At 39.7% G+C, this 24,607-nt stretch overlaps 1 protein-coding gene across 2 annotated transcripts in view; it reads left to right on the top strand.

Annotated features, from left to right (window-relative positions):
- The window catches only part of Gucy1b1 (guanylate cyclase 1, soluble, beta 1), a 42,708-nt gene extending 18,712 nt beyond the window's left edge, over window positions 1-23,996 (top strand). The window contains exons 5-14 of one of the 2 annotated variants that reach the window (NM_001161796.1): window positions 9,290-9,487; window positions 10,371-10,601; window positions 11,755-11,871; window positions 12,747-12,880; window positions 16,077-16,274; window positions 17,846-18,083; window positions 20,580-20,720; window positions 21,104-21,258; window positions 21,579-21,688; window positions 22,719-23,996. In NM_001161796.1, the coding sequence (NP_001155268.1) occupies window positions 9,290-9,487; window positions 10,371-10,601; window positions 11,755-11,871; window positions 12,747-12,880; window positions 16,077-16,274; window positions 17,846-18,083; window positions 20,580-20,720; window positions 21,104-21,258; window positions 21,579-21,688; window positions 22,719-22,729 (1,533 nt within the window). In that variant the 3' untranslated portion in view covers window positions 22,730-23,996. Of the gene's footprint in view, window positions 1-9,289; window positions 9,488-10,370; window positions 10,602-11,754; window positions 11,872-12,746; window positions 12,881-16,076; window positions 16,275-17,845; window positions 18,084-20,579; window positions 20,721-21,103; window positions 21,259-21,561; window positions 21,689-22,718 lie in introns of both variants that reach the window. The other variant, NM_017469.4, reaches the window with a different exon arrangement.
- The last annotated feature ends 611 nt before the right edge of the window (window positions 23,997-24,607 follow it).

Here is a 24,607-nt window from a genome sequence, read left to right as displayed (position 1 = left end):
AGAGCAAGTCTGTCAGTAGGAAGTTAACAATTTAGGTTGGCAAAATGCCTGTTTGGCAACACAGAAGAGGTAGATTCACCTGGGGCCTCCCAGCCATGGCCTTTCACCTGACCACAGCATCCGGTATGAACTTTCACACTGGAAATTATCTAAGAGGTAACTCACCCAGTTTCCAAGACGATGCAAAAGAATAAAAAAAATGGATCATTTATAATTTAATATTAAAACTTTATTGACATCTTTAAATTAACTATGATTTTATTATGTGTCCCCTTGAGTACAACTGAAAACTACAAATTTTAGAACTATCAAGACTTTGTTATTTCCTACTTTTGAACAGTGAAGTTTTGTCTTGCAACTGTCTACTATCATGGCAAATTTATTACAGTAAGATAATACTTTACTTAGAAGTAGGTGGTTTTGTTGTGCTTAGTCTAACAAATAGAAATTCAGTGCACCTTTCTCTGTGTCTGTTGTTGTAAAGCGAAGCACCTGGTTTTCACAGATTGTTTTAAGATCCTAGCTTACATATAACATTTTTCTTCCAGCATATATTAATAAAACACTCTTCACCATGTACTTCCACAATCACAGAGTGAGATGAACTAGCTTCATCACATGGAGAGTTCAAAAGTTTTTCTTTCTTTTTCACCCCCTAATTTTAATAAATAACCAAATATTTCAAATTATCCTAAATGCTAAATTTGGAGAACTCAGTCTTTTTGATGTTTCTCTGAAACTTTCCAGGAAGGGTCTTCCTTTATTTAGAGACTAGACAGCCTCCTCACTTCTTCAGTCTCTTCTCTTTACTCTGAGGAGTTGTCTAAAATGCAAATAAGCTCATCATATCCTTTTCTTCTTTGAGCCCTTCAGTGATTCTCTCTTGCTTGCTGGAAGTACGAAGCATATCAGGTTTAGGCAGTGCAGAGGACTTCTCCCACCACACTCTCCATCTCTAGACCCTCTCAGAACATACAGTTAACCTTGACCTTTGTGGACTCTTTATTTGCCGGGCTCCCTCTTTCTTCTGGGGCTGTGTGCACACTCTAGCCTCAGCCTGGGACAGGGCTCTGGCTCCTATCTATTCACAGAGCGAAGTCAGTCCGTCTTCCAGGTCTCGTTGCTTCTTCCAGGAAGACTCCACTCCTTGATCTAAACTCTGCCCTTCTTGAGAGGTGGTCGCTGGCTTTTCTCAGGCTTTCAAAGCAGGCTGTCCCCAGCCTCAGTTCTGGCACTGAACCACCATTTCCTGTTTCTTTCACTGGAATGTAAACCATGGCAGGCCAGAGACCCTGTGGAGTAACTCAGTGGATGCTTGCCTTAAACAGGAGGGGGATGAACCAATTGCTTAAAAGCAAAAGAAGAAAGGAAGGAAGAAAACATCCAATAAGTGAATCTGGTAGTAATGATTCCATCAAGGACTGTCCCTTTGAAGTGGGGCTGTGCAGCATTGAGAGTTTTTCAAGAAAAGTGTAGCTTCCATCTTAAAGGAGTTAAGAGAGTTTACTCTGAGCCAAAAATGACGATGACCTGGAAACACAGACTCAGATTGTCAGATTTGATTACATGCTCCATGATTACTCTTGGCTTGGTGGACATTAGTGCTCAGCTAATAATACATTTTAGAGCTTTTACTTAATAGTCATGAAGATGTTAAATCAGAATGGGAGAAAAAGAAGTCTATTAAAAGACCAGAGATAATTCTTGGTAATTTGGCGCCAGAAATGCAGCATTCCAATTCTATAACCTCAAAGCTCTAATTGGTCAGTCAGCTCTATAAAGTTTTAAAAATATCCATGCTGTTGTTTTTATTTCTTTTTCTGAGAATTTCAGTTGATAGAAGTGAGGCTGAAATTGACACATAAGAAAAGATATATTGGACTTTTTTTTTTAGATTGTTAAGGTAAATTAATGTTTATTTTTTTCAATTTTCAGGCTAAGATCCTGCATCTATACATTAAAATACATTGCTATATCTTTACCTTAAATACACGTCTGCATTTTTTAAATGTCAACTTTGATATTCCCATTTAAACATGTCAGATAACAATAGCATTGCTACGAAAGGTATAGCTCAGGAGACTGTTTTACCAGGTTTTGAGTAAGCACGTTCATCTGTTTCATCATAGCAAAGGAGACTTAGTGTGTAGAACTTCTCTTCCTGTCTCTCTTTGAATATATTAGCAAGAATGGTTTTTCCAACATACATATGCACACACACACACACACACACACACACACACACACACACACACAGAGAGAGAGAGAGAGAGAGAGAGAGAGAGAGAGAGAGAGAGAGAGAGAGAGAAGACATACACACACTCACACACACATATATAATTATATGAAATGTACTTTAAATGTTTCTGAATTCCAAAAAGTGTATGTATGTATGACTGGCAGACATCAATTCTGTAGGCATTAGTTAATTCTAGAGCGACTGTTTTAATGATTTTTCACATGTATTTATTTAGTTTGTGAGTACGTTTCTGGATGTCGTTGGTCAGTTTTAAAGGAGGTGGCTTTCTCCTTCCTTCTGGGTTCTCGATAACCAAACTCAGATCATCAGGTGTGGTGACAAATGCTTTCACACACTGAGCTGTCTGAGCATAATTCTGGAGTATTAGTAATATTTTACAAATCGATGCTTTCAGTGAGATAATACGTCTGCTCCTTTATAGAAGTGGTATATTCCAGGCCACACAGTAAAGGCAATGTCTGTAATTTAGTTCTATGACATTTTGACATTTTCTGGGACTATTTTGTTTAAACAGTGCTTGCCTTCTCATTTGAAAGCTTTTCTTCCATCACCAGACTCATGGCCTTATACAACTTCTCTTGTGTTTCTAGATTCAATGTTTAAAATTTTGCATTATGGTGACTTTAAAAATGAGGTTTCCCAATGAACACAGTGATAAAATATAGAAATACTTCTAGAGGAAGCTTTTTCCATTTGTCTGTAGGGATCGAATAGTTTGCAAGGGATTTTTTTCTTAAGTCTGTGCCGCTATCAGTTTGGGGGCTGTGAATAAAAGCCATCTTTTGAGTTTATTCTGAAGTGAATTAGTAATTGGAAACACAAACAATAAGATGAAGAATTAAGAAAACTTTTACTCTGATTGTTAAATTTTATATGAATTTAACTGAGACTGTGGTTGAAAAGACAAAGCTATATTTTAGCAAGATTTTTCCACTCTTTTGTACTTTTATGTTCTTAAGTTAGGCATACACAAATTTCTCTCTGAATTTCTGTGAGCAGAATGAAGCAGTCCTGCTGCGTATGTATGCTTGGCTGGCCCCCTGAGAACATCACTGGTAAGGATTGCCAGCCAGTGTTGTTTGAACTGCAATCTGTTCTGCATTGTGAATACATTTTCCAGAGGTCATTGAGACAGTATCTTCTGTCCCTCTTGTGCCTGGCTGGCCTCCATCAGGAGATGCAATTCTCCTTCCTTTGAATAAGGGTTGGCTTTGGCCATCATTTGACCAACAGATTCGGCAAAGGTGACATAATGACACATCCTAGGCCATAGAATCAGAAGTCTTCATTTTGTTTCTTGGGTATCTGGGGGCAGGAGGTGGGGATTCATTATGGATCCAGAAACCTAACATGAGAAGTTCAGGCCACACAGACTGTGTAGAGATGGTCAGAACAAAATCCTGCCTGACTTCCTTGGCATGTAATTCCCTTGCAAAAACCTGGCCACATTGCTGGCCATTTCAAGGGTTCATCATAAAAAAACCTGTCACCCTGTCTATGTTCTGGTGACACCAATAAGGCGTTTCCACACTCAGACAGCATGGGACCTGTCAAAGATAACAATAAATTATCATTAATTAGCATTTCAATCAATAGGTGTTGCTGTGGTTTGCTATACCACAAGGGCAACAGCAACAGGCTTTGTTTATTTTTCTTTGGAGGGTTTTTTTTTCCTGTTAGTATGTGCGTGTATGTGCACTTATGTAATGAATCAAGAACTTTGAGTAAATCCTTGGTGAGATGATTACAGCTTTGGCAGTGGGACTCAAATAAGGCCAAAACAGGATTATCGCTCCATTCATCTCTGTGATGCTGCATTGCCAGTTTATCTGTACTTTATGGCCCAAGGTTGCCAGGTCCACTTAAAAAACACAGAGAAAAAAAATGCTATTTTAGAGACTAGTTAAGATGTGTATTCATGAGCTTATTTCAATATCCATAAGGATGGCATATAAAAATTTAAATATACTTTCATTCTTGGCTAGAAGGCTTGGTTTGTGGCACTTTCAGCTCACTCTCTCCATATATTCCTAACCCTCCCCCAACACAGCACACAGCCTGCAGGAGGACTGTCTCCAGCTCTGCTTAGCTCTGATTTGGGCTTATAAAACACAGCCCACCAGCAGCATCCTGGCATTCACAGCAGATCCAATTTCAAATTCTCAAATGTTTGTACAAGGGGCTATTTTGGGAAATACTAGGATTTTCCTGAACAGCTGTAAAGTCCTAATACTTCCCTAAATTATTTATATTTTGTAGAAAAAATGCACTTGACACTTTATTTTAACTTTTGAAACTCAAAAAGAAACATCTAAACTCAATTTCTACAACCTACCACTAAAATATGACTTAATTTTATTTTAAACAGAAAAACAGAACAAAACTTCAGAAGGAAGAGAAATACATTAAAAGTGAAAGATTCTTCTTTGAATAACTGGCTGCACTAAATATAGATCCGTTGTTAAATTTGGTATTATCTGGAAGGATTCTGTTTTTAACATGCATTGTAAAAGACAGAAATATGTGAAATATGTGTAAGTGCATTTTATTTATTTTTATTGTTATTGAAGATATGGCTTTTGAGAAGATGAGGTAAGAAATGCATACTGTTTTGGGGGGTATTTTGTTTGCTTTTTGTTTTGTTTTGAGAAAGAGTTTTTAGTGTAGCCATGACTGTGCTGGAACACCAGGCAGGCTTTGAACTCCAGAGATTCTCCTGCATCTGCAAGTGCTGCGATTAAATGTGTGCACCACTTCCACAGGGCTAATACTACAATTTTAAAAGTGATTTCTATTTAAATAATTTTTAAATTTTTTTCATTATTTGTATTTGATATTTTCAGTTTAAATAATTTTAAAGGCTCTGATAAGTTTTCTTTCCAAATAAAATATTCCAGTTTACATTTTGACTTTTTTGTTGTTTTTGCTTTTGTTTTTTGAGACAGGGTTTCTCTGTATAGCCCTGGCTGTCCTGGAATTCACTCTGTAGACTAGGCTGGCCTTAAACTCAGAAATCTGCCTGACTCTGCCTCCTAAATGCTGGGATTAAAAGTGTGTGCTGCCACTGCCCAGCTAAAGAGAGTTGCCTTTTAAACGAAAAACAAAAAAACAAACAAACCAAAAACTAAATCAATTATTTATTTATTTTTAAAATCTTTATGAGTAAGTGTGAATTCCTACATGTCTGTGCACTGTATTGATATCTAATGTCCCGGAAGGCTTGGCTTCTATTTCCTAAAGGGGAGTTACAGGCAGTTGTAAGTTGTGAGTTACAGCAGCTGAGGGTCCTATGCAAGATAAGCAAGTGCTCTTAAGTGGCTCTGAGTCACCTCTGCAGCCACCTTCATGCTTTTCTTTTACAAACACTAAACCTTTTCATTTTTTGAAGGAGCAGCTCCTAAGAGGAAAGGCAGAAGCAAAGAACAAACCTGCTTCCATCTTAAAAGCCATCTTACATTAAAGCCAAGCTAGGCTCATTCCTGTTTATGATTAAATTTCGGTTTCTCAAGGATTGGGCTATGCCCCCCCCACCTGTAACCTTAACTACAAATGGTCCTGTACCTCCTGTTCCAGGAATGGCAGTCATGCCTTTGTTTCAAAGAGTTCTTTATAACCATCTTGCAACCCTCTTTGTTTCAAAAGGTTATATGACCACATGAGACAACCTTGTTATGCCTACCTTGCAACCATACTTTTGTTCCAAGAGGCCATGTTTTTTCCTGTTCTTATAACCCCAACTATTTTGCCTTACCCACTCCCCCAATTTGGAAACCACCTACTTCTGAACTATTACATCCAGTGCTGACCTCTTGAACTCCACATTAGGGGAAGTAACCCATGTATGCAAAAAAAAAAAAATGTTTTAATTAATTGCTTGCTTCAATTAGTTTGACCATGATTATATGGGTCAGATCTTTCTCTGTGTGTCCCATCAGCTTTGGGTTAAATTCACCATTTGTTTCAGTATCCTTCTTCTCCAATTTCCAATGACCTATTTCTCATTAACCTCAGCAAGGGGCTTTTCAGGGGCTGCAATTCACATTAAACATGGTGGATGCTGGCCCTGCCTCTCAGAGATGTGAGAGGAGAAAGTGCTGGGGGAGGGGATGGAAGGAGGGAGAAGGCTTTGCAAGAATATCTTTCATCTTCAGGGCTGAATCTCAGTGGATTATCTCCACAGACAACTTCCTTTCAACCACAAGGATCAGGATTAAGGATTATGGAGACTGAAACAAAACAAAAACAAAAACCCAGTTTGCTTTCCAGGCAGAGTCTCTATCTCTACATTTCTGTGGCCAATTTACAAGTTTTTGATTAGCTGTACTGGGAGCAAAGAGAGGAGGTCTTGGATTTTTGCATAGTTTGTAGTTATGTATGAACTTATTTTTTGCCATGCCTGGTATATTTTTTTAATGTGCATCATTTTGAAGTAGTCCAAAAATCTTAAAATATACGTGCACCTTAAACGTATTTCCCCAAAGAACAACAGCTTCCTACATCTGTAGAGCACACTCCTTCTCGAGCTGCAGCAAGCAAGACCCACAGCCCAAGTGTAACAGGAATCATTTTTCCTTCTTCTACAAAGCGCAAACACCAGGAGACTGCTAAAGTGGCCTGGCAGCTGCAGAATTCTCGCATAGAAAATATGCCTTTATTGTCTTTGTGAGAGAGGGAGCACGAAAAGGTATCAGCACCGTTAGAAATGGAATTAAAACCTCAGGCTAGATTTTGGTTATCGGAACAAAAACATCACCCATTTTAGATGATGCTAAGGAGAAGCCTAAGCATATTTGAGGTTGCTCCATGGCTTCCTGGAAGTTGTTCCTGCTGAAGCATCTGTGTTTACATTTTCCCACGACTTTTTGGCTCTTTTGCGCATGTGCGAACTCCTTGTAACTGGCCCTGCAGCTGCTCTCTTCCTGTACTTACCTCCATGGGTATATTTAGAAATAAAACAATTCTAGTTTTGTGATGAAAGGTTTATTGCCCAGAATGTATCAATATAGCTATGTTAGTGAACAGTCAAATGTGTTTAGTTAGCGCTATCAAATGTGAATAGCTTTTCTCTTGGCCATGCTAAGGGTCCCTGTTTGCGATTTCCAGAGGATATTGTAACTAGAGTAGTTTAAATGTGAAGACTGCGCATTTATTAGCAATACAAGTGTGGTGAAAATAATTTAAATTTAATCACAATCCCATTTCTTAGAAGAGACGGGTCGTGGTAATCGCTTGAAACTTGATAGAGTAGAACTGAGTGAGGAAAGCGGTAACTGAAGAAATCCCGAGAGTGAGTTTTGTGTGGGATACTATCTAAAGAAAATCAATATTACATTAAGTGGTAAATCTCTCATGCTCCAACAAAGCACTCAGCTTGTGCATTTAATTAGTAGCAAATTCAATACAACAGCAAATCCCTGGAGACTCGGTTACCACAAAAAGGCTTGAACACCATACCATGCTCAGCCTTTGTAGTGACCCTCTTGCCTGCAGGAATGCATCTTAGCAAGGCTGTACTTCCACTATTCAGACCTTAATCGTGCCCACACCTGTGCACAAATTCAGATGGCTGGCCTTGCAGGAAGGGTGCTACCTTTGATGTTTCACCTGTCCTGGGTGACCAAGTCCAGTGTCAGAACTGCCTTACCATCAGGGTGGCCACTGGTAGAAATGGTACCTTTGTCACTGCCAAGGGATTGTCTTGACTGCTTGTAGGAATGTACAGAGGGCACAAAATGAACCAAAATGAAAATTGATAGCAAGCAAATGGCGTGGGTCTATTGACTAGGGAATATTTAAATATTTTGTTTAGAAAAATGAAAAAGTATTAAACCACCTATTTAAGATAGCTTTCTTTCATACAAGGAGTATAACGCAGTACTTGGACTGTAATATGGAAGAAATGAGGTTTTAATGCAGCCACAAACTCAGCTCTGACTTTGTGGAAAATGGAGATAAAAGTAAAACTCTTAGCAATACATTTTCTTCTCAAGAGGTTTTTCTCTTTCAAGATTGTTACATCAAAAGTTCGGCAGGGGTCCTAAGGTCCTGCAGCGGAGCTTTCGGGTCTTCTCTTCACGGGGAAAGATTTCCACAAAAACAATTTGTTAAAGAAAGAATCCGTTGTATGGTTCAACTCAATAGAAAGAAATATGAAATTCTGGGACAGGTGGGTTCCAGGAATGGCATGGAGCATGCTAGACTGCCTCTTAAGTTTCACGCTACAGCAGCGGCCCCTAGAGGCAGTCAGAAGAAGCCATGTTTTAAAACAAAATAAAACAAAACAAAACAAAACAAAACAAAACAAAACAAAACAAAACAAAACAAACGCTAGCTTGACTTGATTTTTATAGAGATATTAGAGGGAAGAAAACAGAAGTCATTATAGACTGAAGCACCCAGACTGACACTGGATTTATTCAGTTCATTGAAACAGAGTAAGCCTTCAGGACTCTCTGTGCCTGGCTCTATTTCCTGGATCTCTTCATTCCTGCATGGGACACATTATCAACTAAATGCTGGATTGAATTAAAAGTGTAGCTTTCTTATTTCTTAGGTCAATCTGAATATAAATCACTTTTGAATTTTAGGAGCTAATAGGTGCTGAGAAAGCATGTTCTAAGTGACAAGCTTACAAAAATTAGGAAGTTTAATTTTCTAAGCCTAATACCCATTCAGATGGGTATTATAGTGCGAGCAGAAAAGAATGTGGTTGATTTACACAATGTTCTCTCCTGAATACTACAGTGTGCAACAACAACAATCTTAGATGCCTGCTTTTCATCTTAAGTATGCTCTTGAGACTTGCCGTTAACAATCACATAGATTCGTCCCAACTATTCTGCTCTCTTTTCATTCTCTCTGTGGTACTTACCTCAGAGCCATCTCAGGGGCGCCATGAAGGATCCCCCTAGGTAAACGTTTACACTAGTGATCTGCCCAGCAAACCCAGATGTGAACCTTCTCTCTGCTGTTTGCATGCCTATGACCTCATAGACATTCCTAGTCACTATGCTTCCGTTTTCACTACAGAACCTCGATGCCCTGCATGACCACCTCGCCACCATTTACCCAGGGATGCGCGCGCCTTCCTTCAGGTGCACCGATGCGGAGAAAGGCAAAGGGCTCATCCTGCACTACTACTCGGAAAGAGAGGGGCTTCAGGACATCGTGATCGGGATTATCAAGACTGTTGCTCAACAGATACACGGCACTGAGATAGACATGAAGGTAGTGTTCACCCGCTAAGATGTTCCGAATATTGGAACATTTGAAATGATACCTCACTGATTGCTGCTTGTGGGCTACATTAGCGGTATCTGTGAGCCAAAATGGCGAAAACCCCAGAAGTCTTCTCTTTTTGGCCTTGAAATGCATTATACTGGGCGATTTCCCCCTTGCAACAGATTCTCTTTCTATTTATATGTTACTCAAGGCAAAAAGAAATTCAATTCCTCTCCGTGAATACACGCCAGCTGGAACTAGGGTGGGCCATGTGACATGCGAGTTATCAGATTGTGGAGAGTGAAATGTAAAGAACATTAAATTAGCCGATTTTACAAATCACTTATTCCATGTGAATTCTCTTCTCTTTCCTAAAACGTACCAAGAACATTTTTATCATGTCAACCAAAAGTCTTTGTGTTCTTTCTTGATTTTGCTTTTTAATCAAGTTGTGCTGGTGAACTTAGCCAAGCCAGCTCAGGTCTTTTCCTGATGCTATTGATAACACTCTTTGCTATTTCTGAGTGGCAGTTTTAAGGTGTCAATACAGAGAGCATGCAATGAAAAAAAATGCTATTTTTCTGTCTCTGACCTCTGTAGTTTCTCCTAGCCAGGTACTTTGTTTTTGCTTATCATGTTTAGTCTCAACCATAGTTTCGTTGTACAAACATCCCTGTTCAGGAGTCCTACCCCAGGAGGACAACACGGTATATTCTTCCTAGTCCACTCAAAAGGCCATGTGTGCTAATGAGAAATTTATACCAGATTATAAATAGTAATTATGTATTAGTAATTATGGGGAATGTTCATAAGCAGTCCCTTACATTCAGATATTATAAAGAAGCTAAAATACCAGCAGTTAACCACATTTCCTCCCATTGACATCTAGGTGATTCAGCAAAGAAATGAAGAATGTGATCACACCCAGTTTTTAATTGAAGAAAAGGAATCAAAAGAAGAGGATTTTTATGAAGATCTGGATAGGTTTGAAGAGAATGGTACCCAGGAATCACGTATCAGCCCTTACACCTTCTGCAAAGCATTTCCTTTTCACATCATATTTGACCGGAACCTAGTGGTCACTCAGTGTGGCAATGCCATCTACAGAGTGCTCCCCCAGGTAAAATGCACAGCTCTACCACCTTGGGATCTCACACACACACACACACACACACACACACACACACACACACACACATGCACACACACACACACACACCATTACAGGTTCCATTCGTTAGCAGGACCGATCCCACGCACTTATAACCTAAATGTGTTTGAAAATACTGAAAACTTCCTTAGGGCTTTTATTTGTGTCTACTTTAATCACTTACAGGGAAAGGAGGGAGTTGTATGAGATCGGTAGACTTGCTTTGTGAGAAAATTGGGAAATTGCTAAGAGCAGTCAGCTTTCACTCCGGTTTGTTTATTAAATAAATATTCACTGCCTAGCTACCTTCCAAAAATAGCTTTCAAAACCAGCTGTTGACAAGGGGAAGAAGGAAATTTACAAACAAGCAAGATGAAAAACATAGACAGTACCATGGGAAGAGTGGCAGGGCTAAGAAGGACCCCAGGCTCTGCAGCCACAGTTGGTTTGCACTCCCAGGAGTCATGTGAAAACTCCCTGTGCACTCACTTTCTCTCCTGTCCCATGTTAGGATTTGTCCCTGGCATGTATGCATCTGGGGCTACCATTTGCTTTAATGCAGGACCAAATTACTGGGGTCTTGTGGAAAGCTGTAGATGTGGAAGCAGAAGAGTGCTTTGTGCTTCCTGTGGGCTCTCTCGCTTGGTGTGTGACCTTGCCTGTTTCCCTCGGTCCTGACATGGCAGGAGGTCCCTTCAGTCAGTTACTTGCTTCATCATCAGTGGGCACTTTGTGTTAGCACTTCTATTAATATTGACTCTCCTTGGATGTTTTGTAAGGAAGTATTTACCGGTGTTTTGACTTCCTGGCATTTGATACCACAGGCATCTTCAGTTTAGAAGATAAATCTCCTTTTTTCTCTTTCTTATTTTATTTTCATGAGCTTTATATTTATATCTACATAGTAGTCGCCTGAATCCTTCCTTGTTCCTGCAAGTATTTGGCATTTGCTTAAATACTCCATTGCATATAGCAAAATTGGAGGCCACAGTCAGGGAAAATCTCCCACACAATACTTACGATTAAATTTTTCACTTATAACTGGTCTAGCTTAATTGCAAGACCAATGGCTAATCGTAAGTCAACCTAGCTGCATGCTCTTTGCTCTTTTTCTGTGTCTTAGCTCCAGCCTGGGAACTGCAGCCTTCTGTCTGTCTTCTCTCTGGTCCGCCCTCACATCGACATCAGTTTCCATGGGATTCTTTCACACATCAATACAGTCTTTGTACTGAGAAGCAAGGTAAGCAAGAACCCTTTGAATAAATGTAAGCAAGGCATTTTGTCCACCTGCAACAACAGAGAGGGGACATCGACTCTGAGCATAGTCTCTGAGATAAAAATAAAAGAAAGTGAAAATACAACTTTCAAGAGAGCAGTGTTTGACTGGGGACACGGACCTCTGTCAGCTGATGAGAATGAGTGAACAAAAAGTTGGAGCAAGTGTATGGCTGGGAACATCTCAGTCTCACTTAATAAAACCAACGTTGTAACGTCAAGTACCCTTGAAGTTCCAATGCTTCTTTCCCCTAACAAGAAGTCTTTGATAATGTCAGCTGTGGTTTACTTTTCTGTAAATTGTTTATAATTCAGGCTAACATTTTTTTCTCTTGGGAAATAAAAAGGATTGAAAGCTCATAAACTCATGTAGTTGGTAGTTTAGATGGTTTCCATATCCCCTCGATTGCGCTCTTGGGAAATTATAGCAAACACAATTTCCCGAGCATCCACACATTTCATATTCTTCAATAACTTTTCAAAGATACATCTACATGTGTTTTATATGCTTGAGGCTGACTGCTGCTTTTTGATGTCTTGTGAATACAGGGCTAGCTTCGCTTAGTTTTGTACCATTCAGTAATGCATGTTGTGGCCAGAGTGGAAAAACACAGAAGCTACTATGCAGGCAGGCACAGCAGCTTAGCTGCTGCCTTCCTGAGTGCACAGAAGGGTATCAGGCACTGTGCTTCTAACAATGCCTTGGACCTGGAGCAATGCCCCCTCTCCTGTTCTAAGGGATGCGTTTCCCTCTCTTAGGGCTGGTGAGAAATGAAGTTGTTCCGATCCCTCCAGCTGCTTTGTCAGGCAGAAGCTGACGTTTTGTCTTTCCTGTTTAAGGAAGGGTTGCTGGATGTGGAGAAACTTGAGTGTGAGGATGAACTGACTGGAGCAGAGATTAGCTGCTTACGTCTCAAAGGCCAAATGATCTACTTACCAGAAGCAGATAGCATCCTCTTCCTCTGTTCACCAAGGTAACAACTTTTAACTTAAATGTAATCCGCATAAGTTAAAAACAGATCCAGTGGAACTTCAGTAAACATCGTTGATCAATATGTGCTGGTTGTACATATAAACTGAGATTGGCGTGATATTTCAACTCATGCATGGGGAGTGAATGGACCAAATACACCCTCTCTTAATCCAACAGTATTTTGGTCCACGATGCTTATTTTTGCTGAAGTATAAACTGCATTTTCAAAGCCTCATTATGTAATTCTTTATAACAGGAGTGATTGTATTGGACATTTCTAAAAAAACCCTGCTTTCTTTATGTGCTATCTTAATCTGTCTCTGAACTTCTTATGACATTAGATCAGAGGATGAGTAATGTGCTAATTCTATATTTTGTACTTTCAAAATGAGCATCTTGTAAGACAGCAATTCTGGAAATTATATAATATGTGGGCATAAATAAAGGACTTTTCTGGAGTTAGTAACAATTATAAAAAGACTAACAATTTTTTTTTATCCAAGTCACTTTAAGTTAAAAACATTTATCTATTTTTAATTGGGTTGGACTCTTCAAAATGGTTTGTTCAATTGAAATCTATGTTAAATGTTATTAGTAAGAAACATCAGAAGATGCAAAGCAGGGGTTGATGCTTCGCTAGTTTTAGCAGTTTAGTGAAAGGTACAGGGGATATAGAGTATGCATCTATAGAGCAATAGGAAAGGATAAATGAGATGCTTATTATTAGATTATACTTTGTATATGATGCTATATAGCAGTAGTTATAATTTATTTTCTGAGAATCATTTATCATGCTGACAATAGAGATGAAAAGTTTCTTTAAAGTTACTACCATCCAAGAACCCAGTGGCATATCACCTGCCATTAGTGCTTCTCTGCATTTTCATGATTGGATATCAGTCGAGTGACAGCTTCACTTTAGGGAATGTTTCTATCCAAGGACAGTTAGGTTTCTTTGGAGGGAGAATTGCAAGCCATAGAGTATATGTTTTAATTTTCATATTCAGAAGTTGGTCCTATAAGTGATATGTTTACCAATTACCATGAAATCTATTTAAATGGAAGAAATTTTGTTTATAAACTAATTCCAAGATGATTAATGTAAGCTTAGAAAAAGTAATAGGGATTTATTTTTTGAGAGAGAATGTCATGAAGCCCAGGCTGGCTTCAAACTAGATGTGTAGATTTGCATTATAACGATGCTGTATTCCCTGACCACTCTAACAAGTGTGCACCGCCACACCCGGTTATATAGTCTTGAAGAGTGTATATGAGGCTTTCTTACATGCTAGACCAACATTAGCTGTGGCATACCAAGAACACTGTATTTCACAACCCTTCTTGAGGTGCTACATTCTTCCAGTTCTTACATTCTTTCTGCCATCTTTCAGGATGCTTTTGAGCCTTTGTGGGGATGGTATAAATATTCCCTGTAGGTCTGAATATCAATTGTCACTCCTTAGCTTCTTGAGCAGCTCTGTGTCTCTGAAGTGACCACCTTCACCAAGGTCTCTGGTGAAAGTTGTGAGTGACATTTGTCTATAGGTATAAACATAAATATTTTGTTTAGAATTCAGCTTGGCTCCATGACAATTTAATTAAACAATAGCATTAAGTTCTCCTTTAGGGCCTAAGAAATCCTTAGCCATGACCAGGTTTAAAGAGCTACTTGTGTAGAGTGAGCTTCAAATCCAAGCAGAGAGCAGTTGGTTACTCCCTTTACAGTTGTGCAACTCCTTCATAAAGGGGCACATCTTACCTTGTGGATTGATGCAGTAGATTCTAAAGTTCACAGCTGGGTATGACTATTGACGCCCCCCCCCCCCAACTGCCCTTACAACATCTTGTAGAACTAAGAAAGCTACACAGCAGGAAGAAAGCTTCTAGCTCAGTCCAGCTTGATTTCTTTACACCATATAGCCAAGGTGTGTGATATCTTCAGCAACATGGTTTTAGCACCTAGTTGTAGTATGCAATTAAGAAGAGTAACAAGAGTCTGTGTTGTCTTAAGAGCCTCTCTGTCCTCCCTGACCAAAAGGGTACATTTCACCTAGTACTTCAATATTGAGGTTATTTCATTCTATCTTTGCTCATGGTTTGTTGGGTCTCATTTGGATCATTTGGCAAGTGAGCTGTCATCTTTTCAGGCGGGTTTATTTTTCTAAGAGGTCTATAAAATATATATTCATGTTAACAAAATGGTTGGCTATTTTTGTCAATAGCACCCTGGGTTATTCTGTGTTTGCATATGGGACTATTTGCTTTGCTTTAATATTTCTATTGAGAACACATACATAGGCTCTTCTTCTTAATCCAAAGTTCCTAACTAAAGGAACTTTATCCCATCTTTATCATTTTAGAAAAAGATGCTATCTTGAATAACTAGAAATAACAATTTTGCATGTTAAGAATTAATTCAAACCAGTAAAAAAAATTTTTTAAACGTTTAGCTAATTAGTAAATTTTTAACTGAACTTTTTACTTACCAGAATTGTAATGAATCAATTAAGGTTATTGTAATAAAGCTATAGAAAGGATAAGGTTTAGGTTACAAAGATTCATAGATTTCAGGGAGGTCAGATAACACATTTTAAAAATGAAAAAAAGTCAACCAAAGAAAGTAAGACTAGAGAGAGAAATGAAAGCCCAAAGAAAGAACAGCATAAAGGCTCTAGGCAGGAAAAAAGGGATGCCAAGGAGGGTGGCTAGACCTCGGGAAACCAATCACTGTCTACAGTAGCATTGCACTGATAAGATTCTTAAAGTCATAAAGCAAAACGAAGTGTTTTCTCAATAGAAGCATCATTACTCCTGACACAAGCATGGAGATAAATTTTTCTTCTGGTTTTTATGATAAAGAAGAACAAGGTAAGTTTGTTAAATGCACTAGCCTTGTATTAATATCTAAGGCAATTTCTTGGGAGCAGCTTTCTGCATATTCTTTCAGTGAAGGTAGATGCCTTTCAAAAGTACAACTCAACATGTATTTCAAGTTTGCTGATTGCTAGTGGGGGTTTAGATACACTGAAAGCAAAGCCATGTTAGGTCAGCTTCTCCTTGGGTTTCCTCAACCTGATCTTCTGAATAGTGAAGTTGGAGAAAGAGAAAGTGAGATGCCACTTGCTGTGGCTGTGGCTGGGGCTGACCACGCAACATGGACAGGTGGTGCTGATTTTAACTCAAGCTCTGTGTGACAGTGTGATGAACCTGGACGACCTAACAAGAAGAGGCCTGTATCTGAGTGACATCCCTCTCCACGATGCTACCCGAGACCTGGTTCTTTTGGGAGAACAGTTCCGGGAGGAGTACAAACTGACACAAGAGCTGGAAATCCTCACCGACAGGCTGCAGCTCACACTGAGAGCCTTGGAGGATGAGAAGAAAAAGACAGACACGTAAGCAAGGGAGAACATAAGCCGGGCGGTGGTGGCCCACGCCTTTAATCCCAGCACTTGGGAGGCAGAGGCAGGCAGATTTCTGAGTTCTCACTGGAAGAATCTGGAACCTCTCATGTGTCTGAACACTATTTGGTCCAGTCTCCTCATAATTATTATTGCTTTAGGCTGTGATGAGATCAAACACCACAGTAGGGATGTACGTCAAAGGAATTTGTTTGTGTTATGCTGGCCAAGATGCTGAAGGGAAGGATGCGATCTGTGTTGTTCCAAGGTGTTCCCAAGTGGGCTAACTTCTTCCCACTGGGTCTCACCCCTTAAAGGTTCCACAAATCTGCAGTGGAACCCTTATCTTCTACGTTCCATACTAAACATGCTGCTGATTCATGTTACTCCTAAGCAGTTAGCTTGAGACCCATTTCTCCCACTAGACTACCATCTAGCCTTTAGAGTTGACACTACTGTCACTAGAGCTTGACTTCTGAACTAGACAATAAGGATCCATCACAGGACCCTTTGTTTTGGTTTGCTCAAGGTAAGAATGGATTTTTAGAAACTATTTGCACTATTTATGGACATTGTGCTTCTTTCACTTCCATGACTGATTTTTAGATTTATGGATGGGATTTGATTTTATTGTAGAGACTTTATTTTGAGACAATTTCATTATAAACTGTCTAGTTTTATTTAAAACTAGGCTGTTGTACTGCTCACATTGATTATTAAGATCTAACTTAGATGTTGCGTGAAATGCTTCCTGTTTACAAGCTAAACTTAATCACTGACAAAATTCTACTGCGCTAGAGAGGAAATAGATGGCTCAGGTCTGATTTTTCATATTTGAACTTTGCCCTTTGGCTAAAAGGATGAAAAGGATAAGAAGGCCTCCTTTCTTCTTGTTTCTTTGGGCTGTGAGCCCAGAGGTTTTTGCTTTCCTTCTAAATCTACCCGCTCCCCTCCTACTGTGTGCTGGCCACAGTCTCCTCACTGTGATTCCCAATGCCATGGTAGCAGCATTGCCTACAGAAATAAAAGGTCTGTGCTCATTTGGACTGCTTTCATCTCTTTTATCAGTTTCTTCCAGGAAGGAGTAAAGTAGAAATAAGACTAGAAAGCAAATACATTTTGTCAGCTGTGGGCTTTGCAATATTTGAGATAAATTTTATTCCTGTCATGTGAGCATGTTTCTCTTATTACACTATTGGTGCAACATTTTAGATGCTCATACTGACAACATCAAGCCTACTGCTGTCATAAGAACAGGGTTAGAAGCTAGGACTACAAATGAACATGGCGAAGTCCTATTAATGGCCTTGTGCTTTTTCCCACCTGTTCATTTGTTTGGCTGATTTTGAGTTGGTTTGAAATGGTTCAGGATTGGGGAATATCTGTGACCACGGCAGGCAAATGGTTAGTATGTTTTTTTGTTTTGCACGTAGCTAACAATTGATGCTGGTTTTAAAGGATGTCTTACTAAAACCCAGCACAATGGCACTGATACAGTAAAGAGGCCCAGCCAGAGAGGTAAAAGCTCACCAGCATCTTACAGTACTGTCCACTAATTCCCACAGATTGCTGTATTCTGTCCTTCCTCCATCTGTTGCCAATGAGCTGAGACACAAGCGCCCAGTGCCTGCCAAAAGATACGACAATGTGACCATCCTCTTCAGCGGCATTGTGGGCTTCAATGCTTTCTGTAGCAAGCATGCATCTGGAGAAGGGGCCATGAAGATTGTCAATCTCCTCAACGATCTCTACACCCGATTTGACACACTGACTGATTCACGAAAAAACCCATTTGTTTACAAGGCAAGTCTTCATGGGAGCCTGTTGTAGTAAGTGCAGTACAGTTTGTGGGCTTCCGAGACTCCCCTGAAGAAGCCCTTGGTCACTGTATTGGATTGTAGCTGACTTGCTAGCATGTTAAGAGTCACTGCAGACCACTGGCTTAAATAATTTCCTCACTGCAAAGAAGTGTATTTGCCGGGCGTGGTGGCACACACCTTTAGTCCCAGCACTCGGGAGGCAGAGGCAGACAGATTTCTGAGTTTGAGGCCAGCCTGGTCTACAAAGTGAGTTCTGGGACAGCCAGGGCTATACAGAGAAACCCTGTCTCAAAAAACCAAAAAAAAACAAAAAACAAAAAACAAAAAACAAAAAACCCAAAAACCAAAACAAAACAGTGTATTGTTTGATAATTTCATACATGTAGTTAATGCACTTGATCATATTCATACCACACAAGTCTTCTCTTACCTCCCTGCCCTCTCAATCTTCCTGAGAAGTGCCCCTCCCACTTTCATGTCTTTTGTTTCTGTTTTTTGTTTGTTTTGTTTTGTTTTGTTTTGTGATCAATTCAATTGTGCCAGGGCTGCTGCACAGACATGGGTAAGGAGCTGTCTACTGAGGTATAGACAACACACCAGTAGCCACACCACTGAAAACCATGACTCCCATTTCCTCAGAAACAATCCCACATCTATAATTTAATGTTGACTTGCCCAAGCCTTGGGCAGGCCCTGGGAAGGCACCAGAAGCTACAATATGATCTTGAGTATAATAGCCACATCATTCCCAGAAGGCAAAATGTCAGGGAATTCTCCTGCATCATCAGCGTTTCCATTTTCTTCTGTGCCCTCTTTGCAGATGTGCACTGAGATGATACAGATGTTTCATCTAGTGCTGGGCATGCCATAATCTTTCCCAGCCCCTTAGCCAGCCATGAGTCTCATTGCTCACTGCAGAGGGGCACTCTACTGAGCAAGGCTGAGGGCAGCACTTGTCTATGGTATAAACTTCAACCTGGAGTAGTTATCACTTAGGAAACTTTCTTTTCTTTGCAGCCATGATGAGGTTTCATGGAGCAATCTCTGGCTGACACAAAGAATCCCGCAGTTTCTCTGCACTTAGGTTAACGAGTCTGTGCAGATTGTTTATTACATTTAGTATAAACACAGCATTCATTTTTTTTTTTTTTACTCAGCCAAAGACCTTTTTTTTTTTTTTCCTAAAATACATAAATGCTTTGCACTGTGAAGAATCCATGGAGCTTGAGAAGGGTCCTGGGCCTCAGGTTTACTTTTAGATACCATCAACTTGAAGATAAACATTTACAAGACATCTCTGCCCTTTGTTTTAAGTAGAAACAAATATAATATTGGAAAAATGAAGTCAGTGGAATATTGCTTTATAAAGGCAAGAATGTTACTGAGTGTCTCTAGGCTCCTGGGGTACTGTGACTTCATAAGAACCATTTATCTTGTGGTTCTTTTCTGAGCCATAGTGCTACACTTGGTGAGCACTCAGAACAGGCCATGGTTTAGCCAACTTTGCTTATTTTGAAACAAAAAAAGTGGGTGGTGCCTGAGGAATGATACCCAAGCCTCTTTTATGTTCACAGAGATGCATACCTATATATGAATACACAAAATAAACCATCACATTTAAAAGTTAAAAGTATAAATAAATGAAAAATTAAAATCTGGGTAGAAGCCAGGAGTAAATCAATGAACTTCAGTCAACAGCTCCTATGTTCTTGGACTGCTGCCACTTCAGGGAGAAGGGAAGTAATAGAAGGTTTTCCTGAGGCCTGTGCAAGCGGGAGGACCCTAGTCTGCAAAAGCTAGGATGGCCATGCACTTCTGTAGCCTTGGTGATGGGAGAGATGGAGGCAGATGGATCCTGAGGAGTTGCTGGCCAGTCAAGCTGAACTCAGCTCTAGGTTCTGAAAGAGACTCTGCCTCAAAAATAAGGTCTCTCACTGTCTCTCTCTCTTTGTGTCTCTCTCTGTCTCTGTCCCTCTGTCTCTGTGTCTTTCTCACACACATACACACAAAGAAAAATGGCAAAAATTAAGGGAGAGAGAGAAAGAGAAAGAGAGAGACAGAGACAGAGAGAGGGAGAGAGAGAGAGAGAGAGAGAAAGAGAGAGAGAGAGAGAGAGAGAGAGAGAGAGAGAGAGAGAGAGAGCCTCTATCAACCTGTAGCCTATATTACTTAGGAAAGCAATCTATTACCCACACGCATGGAATCACTTGAACATGCATGAGTAAGGACATTTTTACATGTATCTGCATGCACACATAAATATTCTACTGAGTTATAAGAGGATTTCAGATGAAGTGATCAAGACCCAAGCTGCCGGAAAAAAATGTAAATTACAAATAATTAGAAGATTCCAACCTGCTAGAGCTCACAATGCTAAAGAGGATGATGATGATGGTGGTGGTGGTGGTTATGATGATGATGATGATAAACTGTCACTTTATGTCAACCACTGAACATGTAAATGTGTGTGTCACCCTAGGTGGAAACAGTTGGTGACAAGTATATGACAGTGAGTGGCTTGCCAGAACCTTGTATCCACCATGCACGGTCCATTTGCCACCTGGCTTTAGACATGATGGAAATTGCTGGTCAAGTTCAAGTAGATGGTGAATCTGTTCAGGTGAGTAAATAAATGGAAGACTGGGGTGCTAATAGCTCAGTTGATAACTAGTTCATATTCCTTCTGAGGGAAGGGTTAACATGCACAAAGAAGAGCATTTTGAACACAAAGAGCCGATTGATTGCATTTCATTCTCCCATAGACATGGTAAATGAACTAGCTCATCTGCTCTGTGGACAGCATGTCCTGTGGATGAGGAAAGCTCCCAATATTTCTGTTTTTATTGTTTCATCATGGAAGTTACCCACTCCTTCTCATTGCCATTTTCAACTTCAGGAACATTGCTCTTCACGGAGAGATATTGAATGAAGGCGTTTGAGAGAGTCTATAAAACACATATGTTAACCATCAAGGCTATTGAAGCAAAACTTTGCTTTCTGCAGATAACAATCGGGATCCATACCGGGGAGGTGGTGACAGGTGTGATTGGACAGCGGATGCCTCGGTATTGTCTCTTTGGGAATACCGTCAACCTCACAAGCAGGACAGAAACCACAGGAGAAAAGGGAAAGATAAATGTTTCCGAATATACATACAGGTGAGGAGGGAAATGTCGCACTATTTGCCTGGTACCTTGCGAGTGGACTGTGTGCTTTTGCTACCTTTAAATTATTGCTACCTCCATGTCTCCCCTCTGCTACCACAATTACTTTTCACTGGAGAAGAGTGTACCACTCTTTCCACCAGAAGCCATCTTACCTCACCCTGAAGGTTTCCAATAAAGCACCATCACTAAAATCCTAACTGCTTCAAACTACAACTGCAGTGTTGGAGTCAGGCTGTCTTATTGTCTATGAAACCTTTATCAAGTTCCCCCTCTGTTTCATCTCATGACTTTCAGGTGTCTCATGTCTCCAGAAAACTCGGATCCACTGTTCCATTTGGAGCACAGAGGCCCAGTGTCTATGAAGGGCAAGAAGGAACCAATGCAAGTCTGGTTCCTATCCAGGAAAAATACAGGCACGGAGGTATGGCTCATTAGAGCAGTGCTTTTTTATTTTTATTTTTATTTCCCTGAGAGAGATGATAAAGTGGAGAGTTCAAGCAGAAACACTGGAAATGCACTTGGAATGAAAAGAGTTCTTGCTTGCAGAAAGGAACTCAGTAAAATGAGACATCACTGTCACACTGATGAGCCAGTTAGAACAAGATCTGCTTTAGAAAGTGCTGTAAGGTCTCCAGCCTGGGTCTTGTGATGAAGTAGAAAGCAAAGCCTCAGGCAGAGGACAACTGGGGTGTCCTTCCTCACAGTCCAGCTCAGATGCAGTCCAAATGGTGGGTCCCCCTGCTGCACCCTATGAGATCTCAGCAAGTCTGTAGGATGGCCATATTGCCTGGCAGGTTTATCAATCAGGAAGTCAATTATCCATCTAAGGACCGCAGAAACTCCAGTGGCATGTTTGAGAGACTCTTGATGACCTGGTCTCTTCTGAGTTCCTCCTGAAGAGATGCCTAGTTTTGATTTTTCAGAATCTAAATAACTCCTTAGGGAAGATGTAGGTTCCTGAGTGCTGAGATTCCACTTTAGGGATAACCCATGTCAGGGCTGTACTGTGCAAGCCATGTCTGGCCTTTTCACAAGAGGTCAAATTAGAAGCCCAAGTTCTGTTTACTCCATCTTTGATGCATGCACTCCTCAGAGGGTGTGAGATAGCTTGAACACATATCATTCCCTAAAACTGTTTTCCTAGAATATAAGCAATATTAGAGGGAATAGAACGACCACTTTTAAATAGTTAAATTCTTTTGGTTGTTTTCACTCTGCTAAATAACTTGCTTGTGAAACATGTTCATGGGTGCCCTTCAGAAGGGCCAAACTGCCTGGTGTCATTTTCTTAGTCATAAGACCCTAAGAATAATTTCCTCTCAACCTGGGGTGAAGATGTTTTATAGAAACTGTATATAAATGCATATCCTATTGTCAGAGACAGGGAAATTGTTTGCCAGACATTGTAGGCTCATTAAGACTGATGGTTAATATTTTTCTACCCATTTAAGGAAACAAATGAGGAGGATGAAAACTGAGTGTCAGGTTGTGGAACAAAGAGAACGTCGGTTGGGTTCGGGTGACAGTCTAATGTGTGTCAAGCAAGGAGCACTTCTTCCCTGTGGATAGCAATTTCTACTTCGTGTTTTAGTGGCCCAAGGCTTTCTCCTAGTTACACAGATCTCACACTATGGTTTATTTGATTTTAGCTCTGCTTTCGATTACTTTTAAGGTCTCAGTATATTTTCCAAAGTTTGGGTTTTTGATGTGGATGACTTGAGCTGTTTCTTAAATTCTGCTACAAGCATTGCCTAGACGGACGTTCTAAAAGTGATAAGCACCCACTGTGTTAAGTTTGTTAAATCTGATAGAACGAGACTTAATAGTATCTGGCCATGCGTGTATATATCATGGCTCAGTAGATTTGTTTTATGCTCCATGTATATGTGTGTGTATATGTATATTTTAATGACTATACCATAAAACAAAGTTTATATCATGTTGGTGCATGGCATTCTAGAAACCATTTTGTACACGAGTGAATCTAAGTTTTAGGGAAAAAAGGCAATTTATTTGTAGACTTCTGAAGTAAGAATTAGTATGCTATATTAGGAAAAGGAGTGACTATTTTGAAGTATGTCAATTCCCTTCTGGGACTCTATTATTGCAAAAATTGGTTGCTCATTCAAATTTTATGCCAATTACATTTTATCTAACATCTACATTGCCCTAATTTGTACTGAAGTCCTTGTATATTGTGTTTGGTTGACTACTGGTAGCTGTGATGGGGGCTGCATTGTTTCACACTGAAGGGTTACATTTGCTTTAGCAAGTGTTTGGGGTCAAACTATGTCCAGGAACAAGGCTGGGAATACATAGCTAGGACACTGCTGTTGGAGGCCCCACCCCAGCCCCCGAACCTGCCCCTGGCCTCGCTCCAGGCTTGAGCTTCTTTATTAGCTTAGAAGGATGTCAACTTATCCAGGATATCATATTCAGAATATTCATCAAAATCATTTTAATTCTAGCATAGAATGGACTGAATTCCTGTTGGTATATTTGGCCTATCATCCTTTAAATGTCTCTGATAATTTATTGATATCTATCTTTATAAAATAGAAAAAAAGTACTTTTGTGTAAAGATATTTGTCTTTAAATTTAGTATTTCATATCAGCACATCAATGTATGTATAAATGTTACATGTTAATTGTGTAAAAGATTCTACAATAAATTATTTTTACCACTTGTCTACAGTGCGCATTAATTTAATAAAATGGTATTGACACTACTTGCGATTTTTCTTAATCTTTTATTTAAAGGCATTTTATAACCTTGTTCGTGAGCTATCAACTGATTCTGATTTTTCTACATTTATAATTTGTTTTCAGAGCTGGGTGAGGAAACTAGGGCATGGCATATGCTTGGCAAAGGCTGCAACAGTGAGCTATACCCACTCCCCACATGCACTATCAAATTTTAATAGTTCCTCTTATTAATATTCTGGTTTTGTTTTTGTTCATTTGAGACAAGGTATCACTCTTTAGCTAGCCTATCCTTGATCTTAGGCAACACTCCTCCTGCACTACTATTGAGATGATAGGCAAGTGCCACTTCAATACTAACAAAGAAACAGCAAAAGATGAAACAGAAGAGAACTACGTATGTGAAGATGAAATGACCTCAACCAGAAGAGCTCACTCTCTGTGTATACTATACACTATATAATATATACTATACACTGCACACTATGTACTATACACTATATACTATAAACTATGTACTATTCACTATGTACTATACACTATGAACTATACATGATATACTAACTATATAATCACTGCACATAGATAACATGTTTAATATTTTTAACTGTGAAGAATGTTTAATATAAAGAAATGA

The sequence above is a fragment of the Mus musculus genome, chromosome 3 (genome assembly GCF_000001635.26).
Source record: "Mus musculus strain C57BL/6J chromosome 3, GRCm38.p6 C57BL/6J".
Classification (NCBI taxonomy): domain Eukaryota; kingdom Metazoa; phylum Chordata; class Mammalia; order Rodentia; family Muridae; genus Mus; species Mus musculus.
The sequence above is the reverse complement of the archived record's forward strand: the minus strand, read 5'-3'. Positions and strand labels throughout refer to the sequence as shown.